Source organism: Heptranchias perlo, chromosome 1 (genome assembly GCF_035084215.1).
Source record: "Heptranchias perlo isolate sHepPer1 chromosome 1, sHepPer1.hap1, whole genome shotgun sequence".
Taxonomy (NCBI): Eukaryota; Metazoa; Chordata; class Chondrichthyes; order Hexanchiformes; family Hexanchidae; genus Heptranchias; species Heptranchias perlo.
Window position 1 is genome coordinate 170,064,855 of NC_090325.1, and position 18,764 is coordinate 170,083,618.

Genomic DNA, 18,764 nt, shown 5'->3' on the forward strand with positions numbered 1-18,764 from the left:
GTTGGAGTGCACAACGATCTGATTTGCAAATCAGATCAGCAATCTGACTCCCAGGTGAAAGATATGAGACACCCTGCAGAGGGTTGTCTTATGCTCCAGGAAGTTCACACTTGCTGCAGTATAACCTCAGTCCAGTATAAAGCCATGTTTTAAATCTTGGATCCTTTTAAACTTATTTTTAAATCTTTTTTATCATGAGAAAGCAAACATTCCAGCCTATGCTCTGCTAACTTAAAAAAATATTACCTATCCAGGGAATAAAGCTCTGCTTGCTCAATAAGCTCCTTTGTCACTCGGTACACTTGAGGTATAGCTCAGTTCTGCCAACTGAGGACCACACTCTGCAGATACTGGTTTGAAATTGAAAATTTCAGTAAAAAAATGTTTTACCCCTCAAATTTGAAGCAAGATGCCCAAAACTAAATTGTTGTATTTGCACTTAAAATTGAGTAACTATAATATTGCGGGTAATGCATTTTTTTAAAAAAATGTGTTTTTGGGAGTGAACATAAGAGATTGTTCTGGCTCTGCTTGTTTTAATTGTGGTTTAATTTTCTTGTTTATATTATCTCTTCCCTGGTAAGACTTTTATTGTATGTAATTTCAACAAGTCGGCTGAATACAATTTAAGTTTTTTTTTTCTGGAGCAGCCTCTGTTACTCTGCTCAGTCCACCTTCTATTTTCGGGGACTTTTTTTTTTCTTTTTTTTTCTCTAAATTAGGCCCCCCTTTTATAAGAAGGGGGGTGTGGGGTGTGCTTAACAACTAAAAACCAAACAAACCAAAACCAAGTGTTCAAATCAAAATTTTATTATCCTCGTTCAGGATGCACTCCAGCCCCTGCGGTGCCCAACGGTCGCGGAAAGCCTCAAGCGTACCGGCACAATTTAAGTCATTCTATTAGGTTAACATTTGAAATGTTTATTATTAGCTCTTGTTAAGTGACAGAAGTCGAACTAAAGTGATTCTCCGCTACAAACCCAAAGCCACACTTGTAGATGGTCTGTGGGAAAACAAAACACCAGAGACGACACGCAGCCATCCGGAAGTGTCTTGGTTTTCATAAGAGTAGAGAATACTTTAAAAAGGGATTAACTCTCCAAACGTAGTTTTTTACTTTCTATCTTTTTGACAGTTGGCTTTCAACAGGGGGTAAGCAAAAGAATAATTATACTAATGGTAACAATTCCAATAATTATTTACATGTTTCTGTTTTGTTTAATGCAAATGACGCAGCAAACACTCCCGAGTAATCACTGTAATGTGAGATAGCTGGGCTTTAGGACCCGCGGGGATGCGGTTTGACGAGTGGGAAGTGCTGGCTGCACCCACCTGCTCCTCTGGAGACAGAAAGTGAAGGAAGTTCAGTCCCCGGCGTTTCGCGAGCTTTCTGTCGCTGCATTTCCGCGGATCAGAGCTGTATCGTGGCTCGGTCTTCAAAGAAGGGGATTGAAGGAAGCTTTGTCCCTAAATGATTGGCAGCTGAGCTCTAACCTCACTCAGGCGAGAGGAAGCTTTTATTCGCTTGAATGAGTGAAACAGTAAGAAAAATGCTACTTGACACCCTTTCCAAGGAAAGATTATCGCCCTGCAATCCCTAAAGAACGTGAGGCACAGTGTAAAGGCTCAGCTAGTATGAGATAAAGCTACAAACTCGGCAAGTTGTATATCTGGCATTCGTCTTGCGCTGCGTGCAAAATACTATAGTCCGACCTGAGCGTGATGAGCTGCACATTACTACAGTAATGTTTACTGCTGGAATGTGAGTGTTCAACTGAAATATGATCTGAAGCGAATAATGTTCAATGTTGGGAGATACGGCATCTCAAGACCCGCAAGAAGTCGTCTGGATGAGTTGGATTCAGTACCGAGTATCCTTGTTCACAGGTGAGTATAATAAAGGGGCAGCCTGCAATGGAAATGATTTGTGACAGAAACTTTAAACCTGTATCGGCTTTACTTGAATTTCCCAAATATATATCACGTCATGACTGGGGAATTTTGTTTGGGTGAAAAATATTTCAGTAGCTATATTAGTCTTGAAAACATTAAATTGGATCATTGCCAATCAGCTCAAATCCGGGAATGGTTGGTTAGCGGATTTTAGGTTTGATATTTCTCAGAAAACTGTCAATTGTTAGAAAAGACTAAGCTCTGGGCAATTAACAAACATGTGGAAATTGAGAATTGTAAAACTTCTAACCCATAAAAATCTGATCGCTCCATTTGACGAATTTCACTTTGGGGCACAATTTACATTGGGCAATAATCCAAAAAATATTACCCCTTCCCCCGAAATGTGACAGTTTAATAGGGATTAGCTCTGTTTATAGATTAATACTCTGATTTTAAATACAATACAATGCATGTCTGGAGTAATCGTGCAATAAAAGTGAAATTCTCCAGAAGGCGCATTGGGTAACAGACCTGTTTTTCTTTAAATGACAGGTGGTATTTGTTGTGATCTTTACTGCCCACTCAACTCCCGAGTCAACCCAAAAGAGTGCAGGTCAAGAAGAATGTCTATGGATAGAGACAAGGGAGACGGGTGAATATATAGCATCAGAAAGACATATTTATGGCCCAGAAGTGAACAAATACAATAATTTGAAATCCTAAATATGCTGCCTCTAATCTCACTTAGCTTCTTAAAGAATCGATGTCAAACTCAAGGTTAAAATAAGTATCATTACAAAGTTTACGACGGTTTACAAAATATGGCAAATGATGCATAAGATAATTTGATGTACATTGTAGGAAGAGTCGGCGCCCTGGTGCAAACAACTCGCACAATTTTTATTAAAAACCTTTATTTTAGGAAATATAGGTCCAGTTCTCGACATTTTAACCGCACAGTGCGTTATTTGCTCTAACTTTTAGGTATTTTGACTTTCTTAGAACAACTTCTCCTTTTATAGTTTATATTTAAACAATTTCTGTCTGAGAACTTCAGAGGCTCCGATGTCCTCCACAGTAACACCATCGCGACACACTGTCCTTCCAATCTTTTCACTAATTATTGTACCTCCAGAATCGGTCCTGAAATGTCACAGAATAATAGGAGGAAGACGAAGAACTAGAGGTAAAATATATGTATCTTTTAAAACGAAACAACTTTCACTGCGTTTGTCTTAAAATCGGGAGATTTGAACGTTTGATTTGAAATTTTTTTTCGTATTAAGTTGGAACAAGAAATCTGCTTTTTTTGCCATTAGCGAATTGAGATGTGTAGAATCATAGAAAGGTTACAGCACGAAAGGAGGCCATTTGGCCCATCGTGTCCGTGCAGGCTGTATGCAAGAGCAATCCAGCGCGTCCATTCCCCTGCCCTATCCCGTAGCCCTGCAATTTTTTTTTTACTTTCAATTACTTATCCAGTTCCCTTTTGAAGGCCACGATTGAATCTGCCTCCACCAACCCCTCCGGCAGTACATTCCAGATCCTAACCACTCGCTATGTTTTTTTTAAAAAAGTTTTTCCTCATGTCACCTTTGGTTCTTTTTGCCAATCACCTTAAATCTATGCCCTCCGGTTCTTAACCCTTCCACCAAAGGGAACAGTTTCTCTCTATCTACTCTGTTTAGACCCTTCATGATATTGAATACTTCTATCAAATCTCCTCGCAACCTTCTCTATTCCAAGGAGAACAACCCCAGCTTCTCCAGACTATCCACGTAACTAAAGTCCCTCATCCCTGGAAATCTTTTCTGCACCCTCTCTAAAGCCTTCACGTCCATCCTAAAATGAGGTGCCCAGAACTGGACACAATACCCCAGTTGTGGCCGAACCGGTGTTTTATAAGGGTTCATCATGACTTCCATATTTTGTACTCTCTGCCTCTATAAAGCCCAGGATCCCGTATGCTTTCTCAACCCGCCCTGCCACCTTGAATGATTTGTGCACATATACCCCCAGAACTCTCTGTTCTTGTACCCCTTTTAGAATTGTGCCCTCTAGTTTATATTGCCTCTCCCTGTTCTTCCTGAAATGTATCACTTTGCATTTTTCTGCATTAAATTTCAACTGCCGCATGTCCGCCCTTGCCACCAGCCTGTCTATATATCTTCTTGAAGTCTATCACTATCCTCCTCACTGTTCACTACCCTTCCAAGTTTTGTGCCATCTGCAAATTTTGAAATTGTGCCCTGTACACCCAAGTCCAAGTCATTAATATATATCAAGAAAAGCAGTGGTCCCAGCACCGACCCCTGGGGAACACCACTATATACCTCCATCCAGTCCGAAAAACAACCATTCACCACTACTCTCTGTTTCCTGTCCCTTAGCCAATTCTGTATCCATTTTGTGACTGCCCCCTTTATTCCAAGGGCCACAACCTTGATGTCAACCTTACCATGCGGCACTTTATCAAACATTTTTTGAAAGTCCAAATATACCACATCAACTACATTGCTCTGATCTACCCTCTCTGTTACCTCATCAAAAAACTGTCAAGTTAGTCAAACATGATTTGCCTTTAAGAAATCCGTGCTGGCTTTCCCTAATCAATCCACACGCAAACAAGTAACTGTTGATTCTGTCCTGGATTATCATTTCTAAAAGATTCCCCACCACTGAGGTTAAACTGACTGGCCTATAGTTGCTGGGTTTACCCTTACACCCTTTTTTGAACAAGGGTGTAACATTTGCAATTCTCCAGTCCTCTGGCACCAACCCCATATCTGAGGATGTTTGGAAGATTATGGCCAGTACCTCCACAATTTTCACCCTTACTTCCCTCAGCAACCTAGGATGCATCCCATCCAGACCGGGTGACTTATCTACTTTAAGCACAGCTAGCCTTTCTAGTACCTCTTCTTTATCAATTTTTAGCCCATCCAGTATCTCAACTATATCTTCCTTTCCTGAGACTCTGGCAGCATCTTCTTCCTTGGTAAAGACAGATGCAAAGTATTCATTTAGTACCTCGGCCATGCCCTTTGCCTCCCTGAGTAGATCTCCTTTATGGTCCCTAATTGGCCCCACCCCTCCTCTTACTACCCGTTTACTGTTTACATGCCTGTAGAAGACTCTTGGATTCCCTTTTATGTTGGCCACCAGTCTATTCTCATACTCTCTCTTTGCCCCTCTTATTTCCTTTTTCACTTTCCCTAGTGTAATTTATACTAGCTGAAATCCAGAAATTACATAGATATTTGGGTTTGTAATTTTGGTTCTCGATTGCCAGTGTGCAGTATAGAAAGTATTTCATTTCATTCCGCTAGCCCGGGTGTTGCATAGTTTGATTTTCTTTTGAAGTGGGGGGTGGGGAAGGGGGAATATTTAGTCAATGTTTCAACATTTTCTTTAGGTTATTCGTAACCATAATGCTTATAGTGATTCTCACTAGAATCAAATTCAACTAGCCAGTTTTACAAACCTATATCAAGTTACGTTTAAAGATCATGAAAGAAGGTTTATTTGGAAAAAACAAACTGCAGTGTGCACATTTACACTCAAGGAAAATACATTTCACCATTTTGTTCAATTGGCATACTGTGTATAGGCTGACATAGGTACAAGACTATTGTGGGGTCCCATCAGGTTAAAATGGAGTAGATAGGGCCTTTAGCTCTTGATTACATAAATTTGGCTTTCTTCATCCCCTAAATAGAAATATGAATATTTTATAAAAGTTTGTTTTATATGATACGAACAACCTTAGTTGCTGTAAATTCAGAAACTTCCATACCACGGTTTCCTTTCATACTTTGACGCTACATAGTTCTTTATTCATTTGTTTTGCGTATTTATTTTACATTTTTATATTGAAGGATAAGAAGCTTTATTTTTGGAAAAATGTTTTGATTTCATCAATTGCTTTTACTTTCTGATCATTATATTCCTTTTAAGCTTGGTCAATGTGGAAAGAAACAGCTTAGAAATCAAAAGGTACACAATGTATAAAAGTGTCTGGGTGATCATTTTATTTTAGGACAAAATGATTTGTCCCCCTGAATGGGTCACCATGCGAGTTAATAGAGTTAATGTACCTGATGAAGTCATGTTTTGGATCATCTAGCAGGTCGAATTAGTTAATGGTTGGGTGGGAGCAGGATTTGGGGATTAGCAGTTAATGTTAGGATATTAAAGGAGTGGGTAATGAAATCGAGAATGCTGTTTTGGTAATTATGTCTGGGCAGCGATTAGGGATAGTTATTTTGATTAGATTGCTATCCATAATACTGTTGGTCCTTCTGACAGGTTCCTTATGCAAACAAAAATCTAGGGAGGCACCAGCTTTGACAATGTAAAGATTGATACTTTCTGCAATGGAAAAAGAGGCCCAGGGTTGGGGCCCAGAAAGTAGGGTGTCAACCTTGCCATCCCAAGACTAGAACATTTTGTAGTTGAGCACTAGAGTACATTACCTAGGTTGGCACTTCAGTGCTGTATTCAGGAAGTGCTGCATTGTCAGAGATGCAGTCCTTCAGATGAAATGAGGTCCCATTTGCCTGCTCAAGTGGGCAGAATAGAACCCATATCACTATTCCAAGGAGTTCTGCTCCCTGGCCAACATCCCTCCCTCAACATACACCAGCAAAAACAGATTAACTGGTCCATTATCTCATTTACTCAGGCCCTGCTTTGCGCATATTAGTTGCCTGTTAGTCTACATAACAACAGTGACTGCACTTTAAAAGTATTTCAATGGCTGCAAAGTGCTTTGGGATGTCCTGAGGTTGTGAAAGGCACTGGGTAAATGTGAGTTCTTTCTTTAATTATTTTTCTTTTGGACAAAATAATCAACCGTTTGTTCACAAAAGCTAGTAAATAACAATTTACATTGCTAACCACTCATGACTTAGGGGTATAATGTTGCATGTGTGGTCTAGGTACTTGTGGAGCCCTGGGGATCTTGTCAAGGATAAGTGTTTCTGAAGTTGAGTAGTGAGTAGTTGGGGGGGGTGGTGGTGAACTGTAGAGGTTTTGGCATCTGTTACTATGCTGTGTGGTCTGGAGTTTTTCTTGCAGAGACTGTGACTTGTTTGGTTCCTGCCTTTGAGATGGACGAGTCTTGATTTTTCATGGGTTTGTTGGAAATGCCAGTGTCTGCAGGTGAGTGGGTAAAAGGAGACTTACTAGATGGCCTGAGAAATCCTGTGCAGGGAGTTGTGGACGCCTGTGCAATAATCCTCAATGGCCATATTGCTGAGGGCCAGAAACTAGTTTTTTGTTGAACCAGTAGGCATCCTTTTTTCCCTAATGTCATGACAGCTTTGCTATTGTTGATGGTATTGTGAATAGATTAGTCACACTAAGTCATTCATGCCTATGCTTTCCATAATATTATCAAAATAAAGGAAAATGAGTGTGCAAACTCGATCAGCTAGAGATTGATGATATTGCTGTTTATATGCAGCAGGTGGTCCTGCTGCCTCTTGGCATAGGGTGAGTTGGCTCTGTCTGGGGATGAAGCATTCTGATTATGGCCCCTTTGCATTGGGGATTGCTGATATGAGTTTGTGGCCTACCGGGTTCCTGCCGCAGAGCAACAGCAGGAGCTTTAAGTTGATTCACGTGCACTCAGCAGTGGCATCAACAGGTAAGCTGATTTTCCAAATGCTGTTTCTGCTATTTCCTCACTATATTTAGAGATGTGGGTGCTCCCCAATAGCTGAGAGAACTCAGTGCAATGCCAAAGGCCCAAAAAAATTTTTGTCCCCAATGACATGATATGTTACTATAGTTGATGGTATTATGAATGGATTAGTCACATTAAGACATTCATGCCTATGTTTTCCATAACATTATCAAAATAATGGAAAATGAGTGGTAATTCTGTCCAGAATGGTGCTTTATGCTGGGAGAATTGATGTTGTTGGATACTCTGATCTCTAATGGTTCCATTGTATTGTGGAGTGGTGTGAGCTGGCAGTGCTGACCCCAAAACATGAATTTGCCTTCATCTATGCTGATACCTGCAATTATGTTGACTGATTCCAGTACTTGCTTTTAGAGTGGTGTGAACCAGTAATACTCCTACTCTACTTGATACTCCTTTTATTACAGAGCTGCATCTTTATGAAAGTATCCAAATGCTAGTGAGATTTTTAATGTTTCCAAAATGCTGACAGGACAGCCCAAAAAGTTCTAAGGCAGTCCCAGGACTTTTTTGAAGTTTGTTTTAAAAAAAAATTTAAAGTGTCTCCTGCTGCTTTTGTATGGCTGAATGGTACTAAGCTTACAATAATTGTCTGCAGATTCTGTGTCAATTTGAATTATTTTTAAGACATCAAATCAATAAAAAATCTGCATTATTACTGGGTTACTATACTGTACACATTGTATTGCTGTGAAGCCAAAACCACTAGGCAGTAACACAAATGGGCAATATAACTGGCCTATAGCTTACTATTGTGGGTTGATGTACAGGATACCATTGCAGTGTATTGATGAATTGGATATATTTGGGTGGGCTGATGTACTGACAGGAACTTAGCAGTAAGGATAAAAGTCAAGCAATTTTTTTTCATCCAAAAATGGGGACTAAATTTGTTGAACAAGTTACAAGGGAAGGCCTTTTAAGCAGACAAGTGTAGTACAATGAAGTGTCAATTAAACGTGTTTTTGGAAAAAGATGATTTTAAGGGATATAGTGGAAGTTAATTTGGTGATCTATCAAAAAGGAAAAGGCTTATTGGGCCTTCCTCATTGTTCAAAATAATGTTCTTATGTCTAAAATGCCATGGTCTTCTCGGTACTGGGGCCAGAATATGGTAAATGATATTACTGCCTTGCTAAGTATTGTGTGTGTTAGCAGATCTCCTGTGTCATTGCTCATGGGATGAGTGGTGTGGCGATGAAGGAAGGATGTGCATCTCCATTGAAAGAATTTGGAAAGAAGTTTGTAAGAGATTTTTAGAGTGACAGTAAAGTAAGTCATTTTTGATTGCATCCTAGAAAATAAATAAATAGTATTTTTCTTATCAACTGTAGGTAGATTTTTTAAAAATTTCCTTACTCAGAAAGCACACTTAGTAAAGAAAATGTTAAATCTCTATCTGTAATATGGGGAGCAGTCCATTTTCTTTACTTCCCATAGAATCATAGAAAATTTACAGCACAGAAGGAGGCCATTCGGCCCATCATGTCCACACTGGCCGAAAATGAGCCGCCCAGCCGAATCCCACTTTCCAGCACTTGGTCTGTAGCCATGTGGGCACATCCAGTTACTTTTTAAAATGAGTTGAGGGTTTCTGCCTCTACCACCCTTTCAGGCAGTGAGTTCCAGACCCCCACCCCCCTCTAGGTGAGAACATTTTTCCTCAACTCCCCTCTAATCCTTCAACAATTACTTTAAATCTATGCCCCTTCGTTATTGACCTCTCTGCAAAGGGAAATAGGACCTACCTATCCACTTTATCTAGGTCCCTCTTAATTTTGTACACCTCAATTAAATCACCCCTCAGCCTCCTAAGGAAAACAACTCCAGCCTATCCAATCTTTCCTCATAGCTAAAATTCCCCAGTCCTGGCAACATCCTCATAAATCTCCTCTGTACCCTCTGTAGTGCAATCACATCTTTCCTGTAAGGTGGTGACCAGAACTGTATGCAGTACTCAAGCTGTGGCCTAACTACTGTTTTATACAGTTCCAGCATAACCTTCCTGCTCTTATATTCTATGCCTTGGCTAATAAAGGAAAATATTCCATATGCTTTCTTAACCACCTTCTCTAAATGTCCTGCTACTTTCAGGGATCTGTGGACATGCACTCCAAGGTCCCTCTGTTCCTCTACACCTCTCAGTATCCTCCCATTTATTGTTTGCCCTCCCCAAATGCATTACCTCACATTTCTCTGGATTGAATTCCATTTGCCACTTTTCTGCCCACCTGACCAGTCCATTGATCTCTTCCTGCAATCTACAGCTTTCCTCCTCACCATCAACCACAGGCCAATTTTTGTATCATCTGCAAACTTCTCAATCACGCCCCCTACATTTAAGTCCAAATCATTAATATATACCACAAAAAGCAAGGGACCCCACTGGAAACTGTTGAGGGTGGGCTTCTTATAGTGAAAGCCAAGAAATTTCTAATACTTTAGTTAATTTTTTTTAAAATTTGTATTTTTTCCTTCTTTATTATATAACTCTTCAAAGGACCTTTTTGTGTTAGAAAGAATATTTGAAGTGATTTGATTGGTTCAACTTTTTTTTATTGATATTTGTTGCTGACTGTCCATTTTTGATTCATGGTTTTTTGAATACTACATTGCCACATTGCCCTTTATTGACTGCTTTTATTTCTGCTTGCCATTTGCTAATTAGTGCACACTGTACAGTTCAGTTGTGATTCATTGCTGTTTTGTGAATATGAAATTTGAGTTAATTATTTTTATTTGTTCTTGGGATTTGGGTGACAGTGGCAGGCAGTATTTATTGTCCATCCCTAGTAGCTGTGTGGTCAGATCAGGTAGAAGTGGTGGGTTCCTTCTCTGAAGGACATTGATAAACCAGTTCAGTTTTACAACAGTCCAGCAGCTTCCATGGTCATTTTATCTGGTGCCAGCCCAGATTTATTGAGTTCAATTTCATAACTTGTCATGAGTTCAAATCTCACCATGGTATCTACGCTGCTAGTCTAGTACCATAACCACTAGGCTGCGTACCCTATTTCATATAAGAGTGAAACAGAAATTTGTACGAGGACAGATGTAGTTCCTGAAGTGCGACAGACAAATGTATGCTAGATGTATATACTATAAAATATGTCAAATATGCACTAGTCAATCTCCAATAGCATTGTGCACTAAGAGTTCAGACCTAATGAAGTGAAGTGGGGATGGATGTCAGGATATAATTGGACCCGGGCATGCAGACGTGACTTTTAATAAAATATTTCTCTGCAGTACAGGCTAATGAGCTTGGAGACACAAAAGTAAGGTATTATGCACCACCATTACTGAAATGATATGATTACAGCATGGCAAGTTTACATAAGCAGTTTCCATTATAAATGTAGACATAGGGATTTATAATAGCAAAAAGTTGACACAAAAATGTGGCAGAAACGTGACGAGAAGTGTGCACAGACATAAGATTTTTAATATAGTATTGTATATTGTGTCTTTCGGATGGGATGTCACACTGAGGCCCCGTCTCCTTGCTCAGGTGGATGTAAAAGATCCCATGGCACTATTTCGAAGAAGAGCAGGGGTGTTCTCCCTGATGTCCTGGCCAATATTTATCCCTCAACCAACATCATTGAAACAGATCTAGTCATTACCACATTGCTGTCTGTGGGACCTTACTGTGCGCAAATTGGCTGCCGCATTTCCCACATTACGACACTTTAAAAGTACTTCATTGGCTGTGAAGTGCTTTGGGACATCCTCAGGTTGTGAAAGGTGCTATATAAATGCAAGTTCTTTCTATAGATATAAATGGGGAGACAAATTTTTAACAACTAGTGCACTTTTGATCTTCAAGATACCATTAAGCATAGTGACATCATGATTCTCCAATGGTAACCAAAAAATCCGTGTCCTAAATAGCAATAGCCCCCTATCCATTCACTAGATTTCAATGCTCTCAGCATAATTGGAGTCTACTGATGTCTAACGCTGCAACTGTGGCGTCAATATTAAGCAGTTTCGACCTCTGCTGACCCTGCCGTTATAGTGTAAATGCAGACTGAATTCTAATCTGACACCGGAGTAAAGCAAAGTAACCCTGCCTATTTTTAACTCTGCTTTGGTTCCGAGTTAGTTCCGGTCTTGAGATGCAATTTACATTACACAAGTTTAGCATTGGTGCTCAGGGAAAGTCTCGTATTAATGCTAAACTGTTAGTATAAACGTACCCTAAGATACCTTTTAGGTATATTACTGTCTAGGATATCTCAAAGTTAAGGAATAGAATTTACGCTGTTTACTCTTGGGCGTCTGTGTACTCTTGGGGGCACAGATGCCTGAGGTAAGTATTGGGGGTTGGACTATTACTGTATTAAGATTGATTTCAGTCTATGCCTTAAGTTGACTGATGTGGAGATGCCGGTGATGGACTGGGGTTAACAATTGTAAACAATTTTACAACACCAAGTTATAGTCCAACGATTTTATTTTTAATCCCACAAGCTTTCGGGGGCTTTCCCCTTCCTCAGGCAGTGTGGAAAAGACAATTTCGAATCCTTTGCATTTTAAGATCACAGAACAAAGCCTGGTGAGTTGACTGCGCAGACTTTTTTGTGGTTTCGATGAACAAGGTAATACTTATTTAAAAAAAAAATACTGGTCAATTTTCACCACTATCAAGGGCTAAATATTACCAATGTAATTAAACTTAAACTGAGCGAATGCAATCAAAGTCACAGCTTCTCTCGTTTCTATGGCTACCGAACAGAAACCAATCGTAGCAAGCGGGTCCAGGTCACGTGACGGAACAGGCGACCCGGATGTTGACAATATGGCGGGGGTGCGGTAGTTGATGGGATGTTCCCAGAGAGACCGAAAGCGCTTCCACAAACTGAGGCGATGTCTTCCCGGGTTCCGGAGGTGAGTAGGTGCGCGAGCGGCCCCCGGGAGCGGAGCTACGAGACGCCTTACACCCTGGAGGATGGAAGTTGGGACAGTGGGAGTGAGACGGTGTCGTCGTCGTCGTCGTCGTCAGCTGCCCGCACGGACTCAAACTCGTGCTCCTCAGAGTAAGTGCGCGCGAGGCCAAACTTTAAGCCTGGGGTGGGGTGGGGTGGGGGGCGGTGACGATGCTGTAAATCTGCAGAAAGATGTGTCGGTGTCTGAGGCGAACGTTGTCAGAAATGTGTATTCTCACAGGCCGCACCAGACACGTGCGAAAACCGAGTACAGTGGTGTTCTTTGACAGCTGCATTGCTGCAGTCTAGAGCTGTGAAAAGTTAAAGAATAGCTGTGGCGTATTCACTTGAAATACTTGGCCGGTGACTGCTACAATGCAGAATTACATAGTAAGCGATATTTATTTATTATGCTAGGAATACAGCGCGGATGATAAATTACTTTAAACAAAACAAAAATAGCAAACTCAAGCAAGAATTTACGTCTTATCTAGAAAAATAGTTGTACAGTGAGAATATTATTTGTAATGAGAAAATACAAATTATCGTAAGAGCCTCTGGTAAGTAATACGCCCTGATAAAATAATTGTCCAAGGTGCTAGTCTAATTGCATAATTTGCTGATCGTGTTATCAAGTTTCTATTATTGAAAAATGTAAAGTTTTGAAGGGGACAGTGAGAAGTCCTTGGTTTGAATGACTTTGGCCCAGATTTTGCTGCCAAAATAATGGTGTGTTTAATGGCGCTCGCTGTTGTTGTTGTGTAAATCGTCCAGCAACTTGCGGCGAGGAAGAGATGAATTACGAATTGCCAAAAGTTGCTGGATGATTTGCGTTCCTCCGCTGTTAGCCTTGTGAAAATGGCAACTTGCCCTCAACCTCCCTGTGAGTTTATGAAATTGCTGCATTTGTGCATTAATTGCCAATTAAACTTGCTGCAGAAAGTTAGGGCTGCTACTTAACAGCGTAAATCTCATTAAAAAGGTACTTATGTTCCTGCAATGCCATGCAACCTCTCTGGCCCACAACGGAACAATTTAAATTGTAGAGTCTCATTCCTACAGGTGGTATGTTAGATTTTTTTCTAACTTTTCCTTTCTGTCTCTTTTCTCTCAATCCAATCTTTCTTTCCCTCTATACAAGATTTGACTCTAATTCACCCTACTTCCTTCTCCATCTATCCTGTTTCTTTCACAATCCTTGCATCTCATTGGTTAAGGAGATAGACTGTTGATCTTTTCACTCACCAAGATCCCAGATGCCCCATTGCCCTCGCTGCCATTATCAGCTTGTACTTCCAGCAATTTGAAGAGCAAAACATTTTCGAGCTAAAGGGTGAGGGGAAAAAGTCTAACTAACTGGGCATGCTGTGAAATGACCGCGCTCCATCAAATTCTGGGCCTTTCAAGTCTTTGCGCTAAACAATAATTGCTGATCTTGGGGACAGCATTGATTGGGGAAAGGTGTGTTAAATGCTACTATACAGTCCATCTATTAGGAATGCACATGGGAGTAGCCTGATTGGCCATAATGTAGTTTGCAGCTGAGGGTGGAGTATCTTAAAAGGTGCAATAAACTGTTTCTAAACGGTTTCTTTATTAATAATGCAGTCAACTTTGCAATGAAATTTTATCATTGTACTATAATTATAAATGTAACTTCAATTTGTAAACCTATAACTTGTATAGGTACTGCACAACTCTTACTTTTACACTTAATTTTTAACTTGCAGTAATGTTAAATTAACAATTACAGTAATTTAACCAAAAATGCATTGAATAGTTTGAATGTTTTCAAATGAAAAATGTCTTTAGTATAGCCATCTTATGTTTATGGCTGCAAACTGACAATTATCCACAGTTTATGATGCCTTGATCCAATGGCTGGCCTGATGAAGTGGGAGAATGGTGAAGTAATGTTGACTAAGAAGAATTTAATTCTGAAATTCTGATGTTTAAATTTGTTTTGGGTGGCAGCCAGGAATATCAAGAAAGAGAAGAGCTTTACATTTCTGTCTGATCATTTTGCAATCAAATTCCTTGAATCATTTTTTTTTTATTTACGTGACAGGTCACAAGTAGTATTCTTTGTCAAAATTTTTGAAGCAGTAAGGCTTCTTGACTTTTCTAAAGATGACAGCCTGTTCCTTATCTCTGTGCATTACGCAGGGATACATCTCTGAAGCGCGCACCCCCCCCCCCCCCTGCCCCCACTGTATTTACAGTGCTTTGCTTTAAAAATGAACTATTTGTCTGGAAGGCATGAAACCATTAGTTGCATCCATGGATCATGTTGTTACCAATGGATGGCAATTTCTAAATATACAATCACTGCTTTTTCTGGTATGTTTTCACTTTTACCACATCACAGTAGATGAAGCAATATTGTGATCTTTCTGAAAAGAATCCCGCTGAATTGGGAATTTTGAATTTGTTGCCTACTTGCTGAGCAATTGTGAGGACCTTTTCTTGCACTAGTGGTGGTATTGAAGTGGAACCATTTCCACACCAATTAATTAACATTATCATTGCATGATGTAATTTACTTTTGCAGCTTTTTGCCACATTTTCTTCATACAAGGAGCAAACTTAACATTTTTTGATAATTGGCTGTATTTGTGTCCTTTTTTATATTTAAACTGGATATTAATTTCTTGTGCTGCTTGTTCCGGATGGGTATAGAAGAAAGAACCTGCATTTACATAGCGCCTTTCACAACCTCCGAACACCCCAGCGCTACCCGATGAAGTGTATTCACTGTTGTAATGTAGGGAAACAAGGCAGTCAATTTGCACACAGCAAGGTCCCACAAACAGTAATGAAATAAATGACCAAATAATCTGTTTGTGTTGTTGGTTGAGGGAATAATTGTTGGCCAGGAGAGCTCCCTATCTCTTATTCGAATAGTGCCATGAGATCTTTTACTTCCACCTGAAAGGACAGATGAGGGCTCATCTCATCCGAAAGACGGTATATCCAATAGTGCATCGCTCTCTCGGTACTGCACTGAAGGGTCAGCCTAGATTACATGGTCGAGTCTCTGAAGTGAGGCTTGAATCTTCTGATTTCAGAGATAAGAGTGCTATCACTGAGCCAAGGCTGACCTATGCATCCAGCAATGATTAGCTCTGCTACGGACCTCTTTTCCATTATTGTTTTCTGACTTTCAGAAACCATCTTTGTGATGTACACTCCACTGATATAGCCAACAACAGAGCAGCAAGCACAAAACCTCAGACACTTTATTTAATAATCTGAACAAATTGATTGGCAGAAATAAGGAAGTCATACTATGCAACAAATCAACTGGAGCCAGTGGCAGGCCATCAATATCTAAATTAATGAAATACAATTTAGAATATATAACAGTGAACAAAATAGGGCTATTGCAGGTGCATCAGAATATGCTTAGCAAATGACAAGATAAACACCGCGGTCTCTACCCCAGAGGGCTGTGGATGCTGAGTCATTGAATATATTCAAGGCTGAGTTGGATAGATTATTGGACTCCAGGGATATGGGGATCGGGTGAGAAAGTGGAGTTGAGATCGAAGATAGCCCATGATCTGATTGAATGGCGGAGCAGGCTTGAGGGGCTGTATGGCCGCCTATTCCTATTTCTTATGTTATTTTAAAACACCAATTTTAATTTGTTAATATCATCTGAAAAGAACAGTGCAGTAAAAAGATTGTCTACTGCTATTTTGTGATTTTTTTTTTCACGCTGTTAACCGTTGTACACTGATGCAATATATAAGCACAATGTATAAAACTGTCAAATGAAGTGACCATAAACTTAAACATTTTAAAATCTGAAAGTCATATGTAGAACTTTTGGAAATAAATGTTTTTTGTTGTATATTAGGTGGCGTAACATTAGGGTGCAGTTGTAGACAGCAAAGGTAAATATCTTCGGAAAGATACCCTGATGGTTGCTGGGGGACAGAATAACTGGGGAAGATGCTAGCAAGCAGATTGCAGATTTTTTCATAGCCAATTGCATGCTCCACCAATACTGGTTCAATAAGTGATGTTGTGCAACTGGATTTGTATGTATAAAAGAGAAATTTTCAGGTAAAGCACTTGGAAAGAATTCCATAAGCAAGAGAAATAGTGGATCTATCTTGTGTAGTAATTTAAAAAAAAAATTATGGTATAAAAGAGGCACTATATTGAAGTAAAGTATGGTTAAAGTCATCTATAAAATACAGCAATTTTTAAAATATCATACCGAGCTTTGTTTGGCATTGCCAGTTAACTGTAGATCTCTTATTGGTAAAGTCTTAAGCATAACTTAGATATTGACATTTTGACACCGTTCAGCAACCTGTCTGTTCTTCTGCAGTATATTGCATTCATTCTTTTACAGTTTGCTATGCCTCCTAGTGTAGCATCATTATTAATCTTCAATGTAATTATTCTTGGCCTATGTCCAAATCATTTGTATAAATGAGAAGATATAGCACAGATCCCTGTGGTACATCACTGCCCATATCCCACCAATACAAAAAATATCCTTCGAGCCCTGCTTTTTGCTTCCTGTCCCTTTTTATCTATGCCGCTATGTTCCCTTTAATTTTCATACAAGTCTCATATTTGACATCTTATCAAATGCTTTCTGAGAATCTTTCTGGATTGCTCTAGCAAAGTGCTGGCTCAGACAAAATAGACAATGGCCTCTTTCTGTGCTGCAAACTTCTGTGGTTCTATAAAAACAAACTAGAAGATGGTTGCATTGTTGTAATCGAAAAACCAGATAATGAAGTTTTGTTCATACTGAAATCACTTTTAGACTGGCACTATTTTAATTTGAATTCGGGAGATTAGTGTCCATGGGGTAAAATGTCCACTACACCATTTCGCTGCCTTGTTTGTTGTGTCATTCTGGAAGCAAATATCATAAATTATGCATTCCAAGCCTGTTATTTTACCATCCTTTAACTTTAATGGATGAAAAATTGTGTGCTGGCAGTGTGCAACTTGGCAATGTGTACCCTTGGCATCACTAAGGAGCAGCACAGTGGAATGTTTAATCCCTTAAACTGGCTCCTCTGGATCCATTGACAAACTGGGTCTACAAGTCTGCGATGGGGTGAGGGAGAAGATTTAACAGGGTTCTTGTTGGGAGGTGGCTCACAAACTTTAGCCTTCCTGAATCTGAACTAAAACAGTATCATTATGAAAGCAGATATGATTTGTAAATCATATCACTTTGATCATTCAAAATGCCAAGACTGGATTTGGAGCTTCTGCAAATACAGCTGAGATCAATATATTTAAATGAACCTGTCACACTTCAGACTTCAACTTTGGCGTGTCAAAACATATAAAAAAGAAAGTCACTAATTTGCTAATGTTTTTTCTGATAACCTAGCTTTTCCGCAATGGCAAAAGCTGGGGATTTACAAGCAGCTGCCAAACTATAGAAACTTCTCGCAGCAATATGCCTCTAATAGTATGTTGGCCTTTATTGCAAGGGGGTTGGAGTATTCGAGCAAGGAGGTCTTGCTGCAATTATACAGGGCGATGGTGAGACCACACCTGGAGTACTGCGTACAGTTTTGGTCTCCTTACCTAGGGAAGGATATACTTGCCTTAGAGGGGAAAAACTGGCAACCAGATGGATCAAATCCAGTAATTTTCCATCTAATACTGGGAATGTGCTTGTAGAATGTGATGACTAAGGTAGTTGTAACAAACCGTATATGAGTTGCAAAGAAATACTTCTGCTGCTAATGTTGTCAAAGCTAATTGCAAAAAAACCCCAAATATTTTAAGGTTACTTTAACAACAGCTGTTGATCTGGCTAATAATTTATACGTTTTGTTGACTAGTAGAATTGACTCATGGTAAACAGAATTGTCATCTGTTTAACTACCCTAAATTTTACTTGTATCTTTCTAACATAACAATTTTTTAAAAATTCTAGCAGATCTCCCTTGGCATTACTCATGGTGCAAAGGAAGATATGCTATTTATATCAATGTACGTTATGTGGCATATCAACTCTAATGTATTATCAGGACCACTAATTTATGATGACTGAAATAGTCAAGTTTTGTATATTGCATGGTACTTTATCACTTGTATTGGGGATTGAATTTTATGTTCATTTTTCTATGAAAACTGTAAATTAGTTGCCTTAATTTTTATATTCATAGTGAGTGGCCTACACATCAATTATGTATTAAAATCAGTAGGTGGATCACAGTGAATGATACCGGGGCTTA

The 18,764-nt window shown here is 39.5% G+C and overlaps 1 protein-coding gene across 4 annotated transcripts in view; it reads left to right on the forward strand.

Moving 5' to 3' along the window:
* Positions 1-1,472: 1,472 nt before the first annotated feature.
* The window catches only part of intu (inturned planar cell polarity protein), a 224,653-nt gene continuing 207,361 nt past the window's right edge, over positions 1,473-18,764 (forward strand). For 3 of the 4 annotated variants that reach the window (XM_067993495.1, XM_067993513.1, XM_067993499.1), the window contains exon 1: positions 12,400-12,648. In XM_067993495.1, coding sequence (XP_067849596.1) covers positions 12,437-12,648 — 212 coding nt within the window. In that variant the 5' untranslated portion in view covers positions 12,400-12,436. Of the gene's footprint in view, positions 1,888-12,399; positions 12,649-18,764 lie in introns of those variants that run through there. The other variant, XM_067993504.1, reaches the window with a different exon arrangement.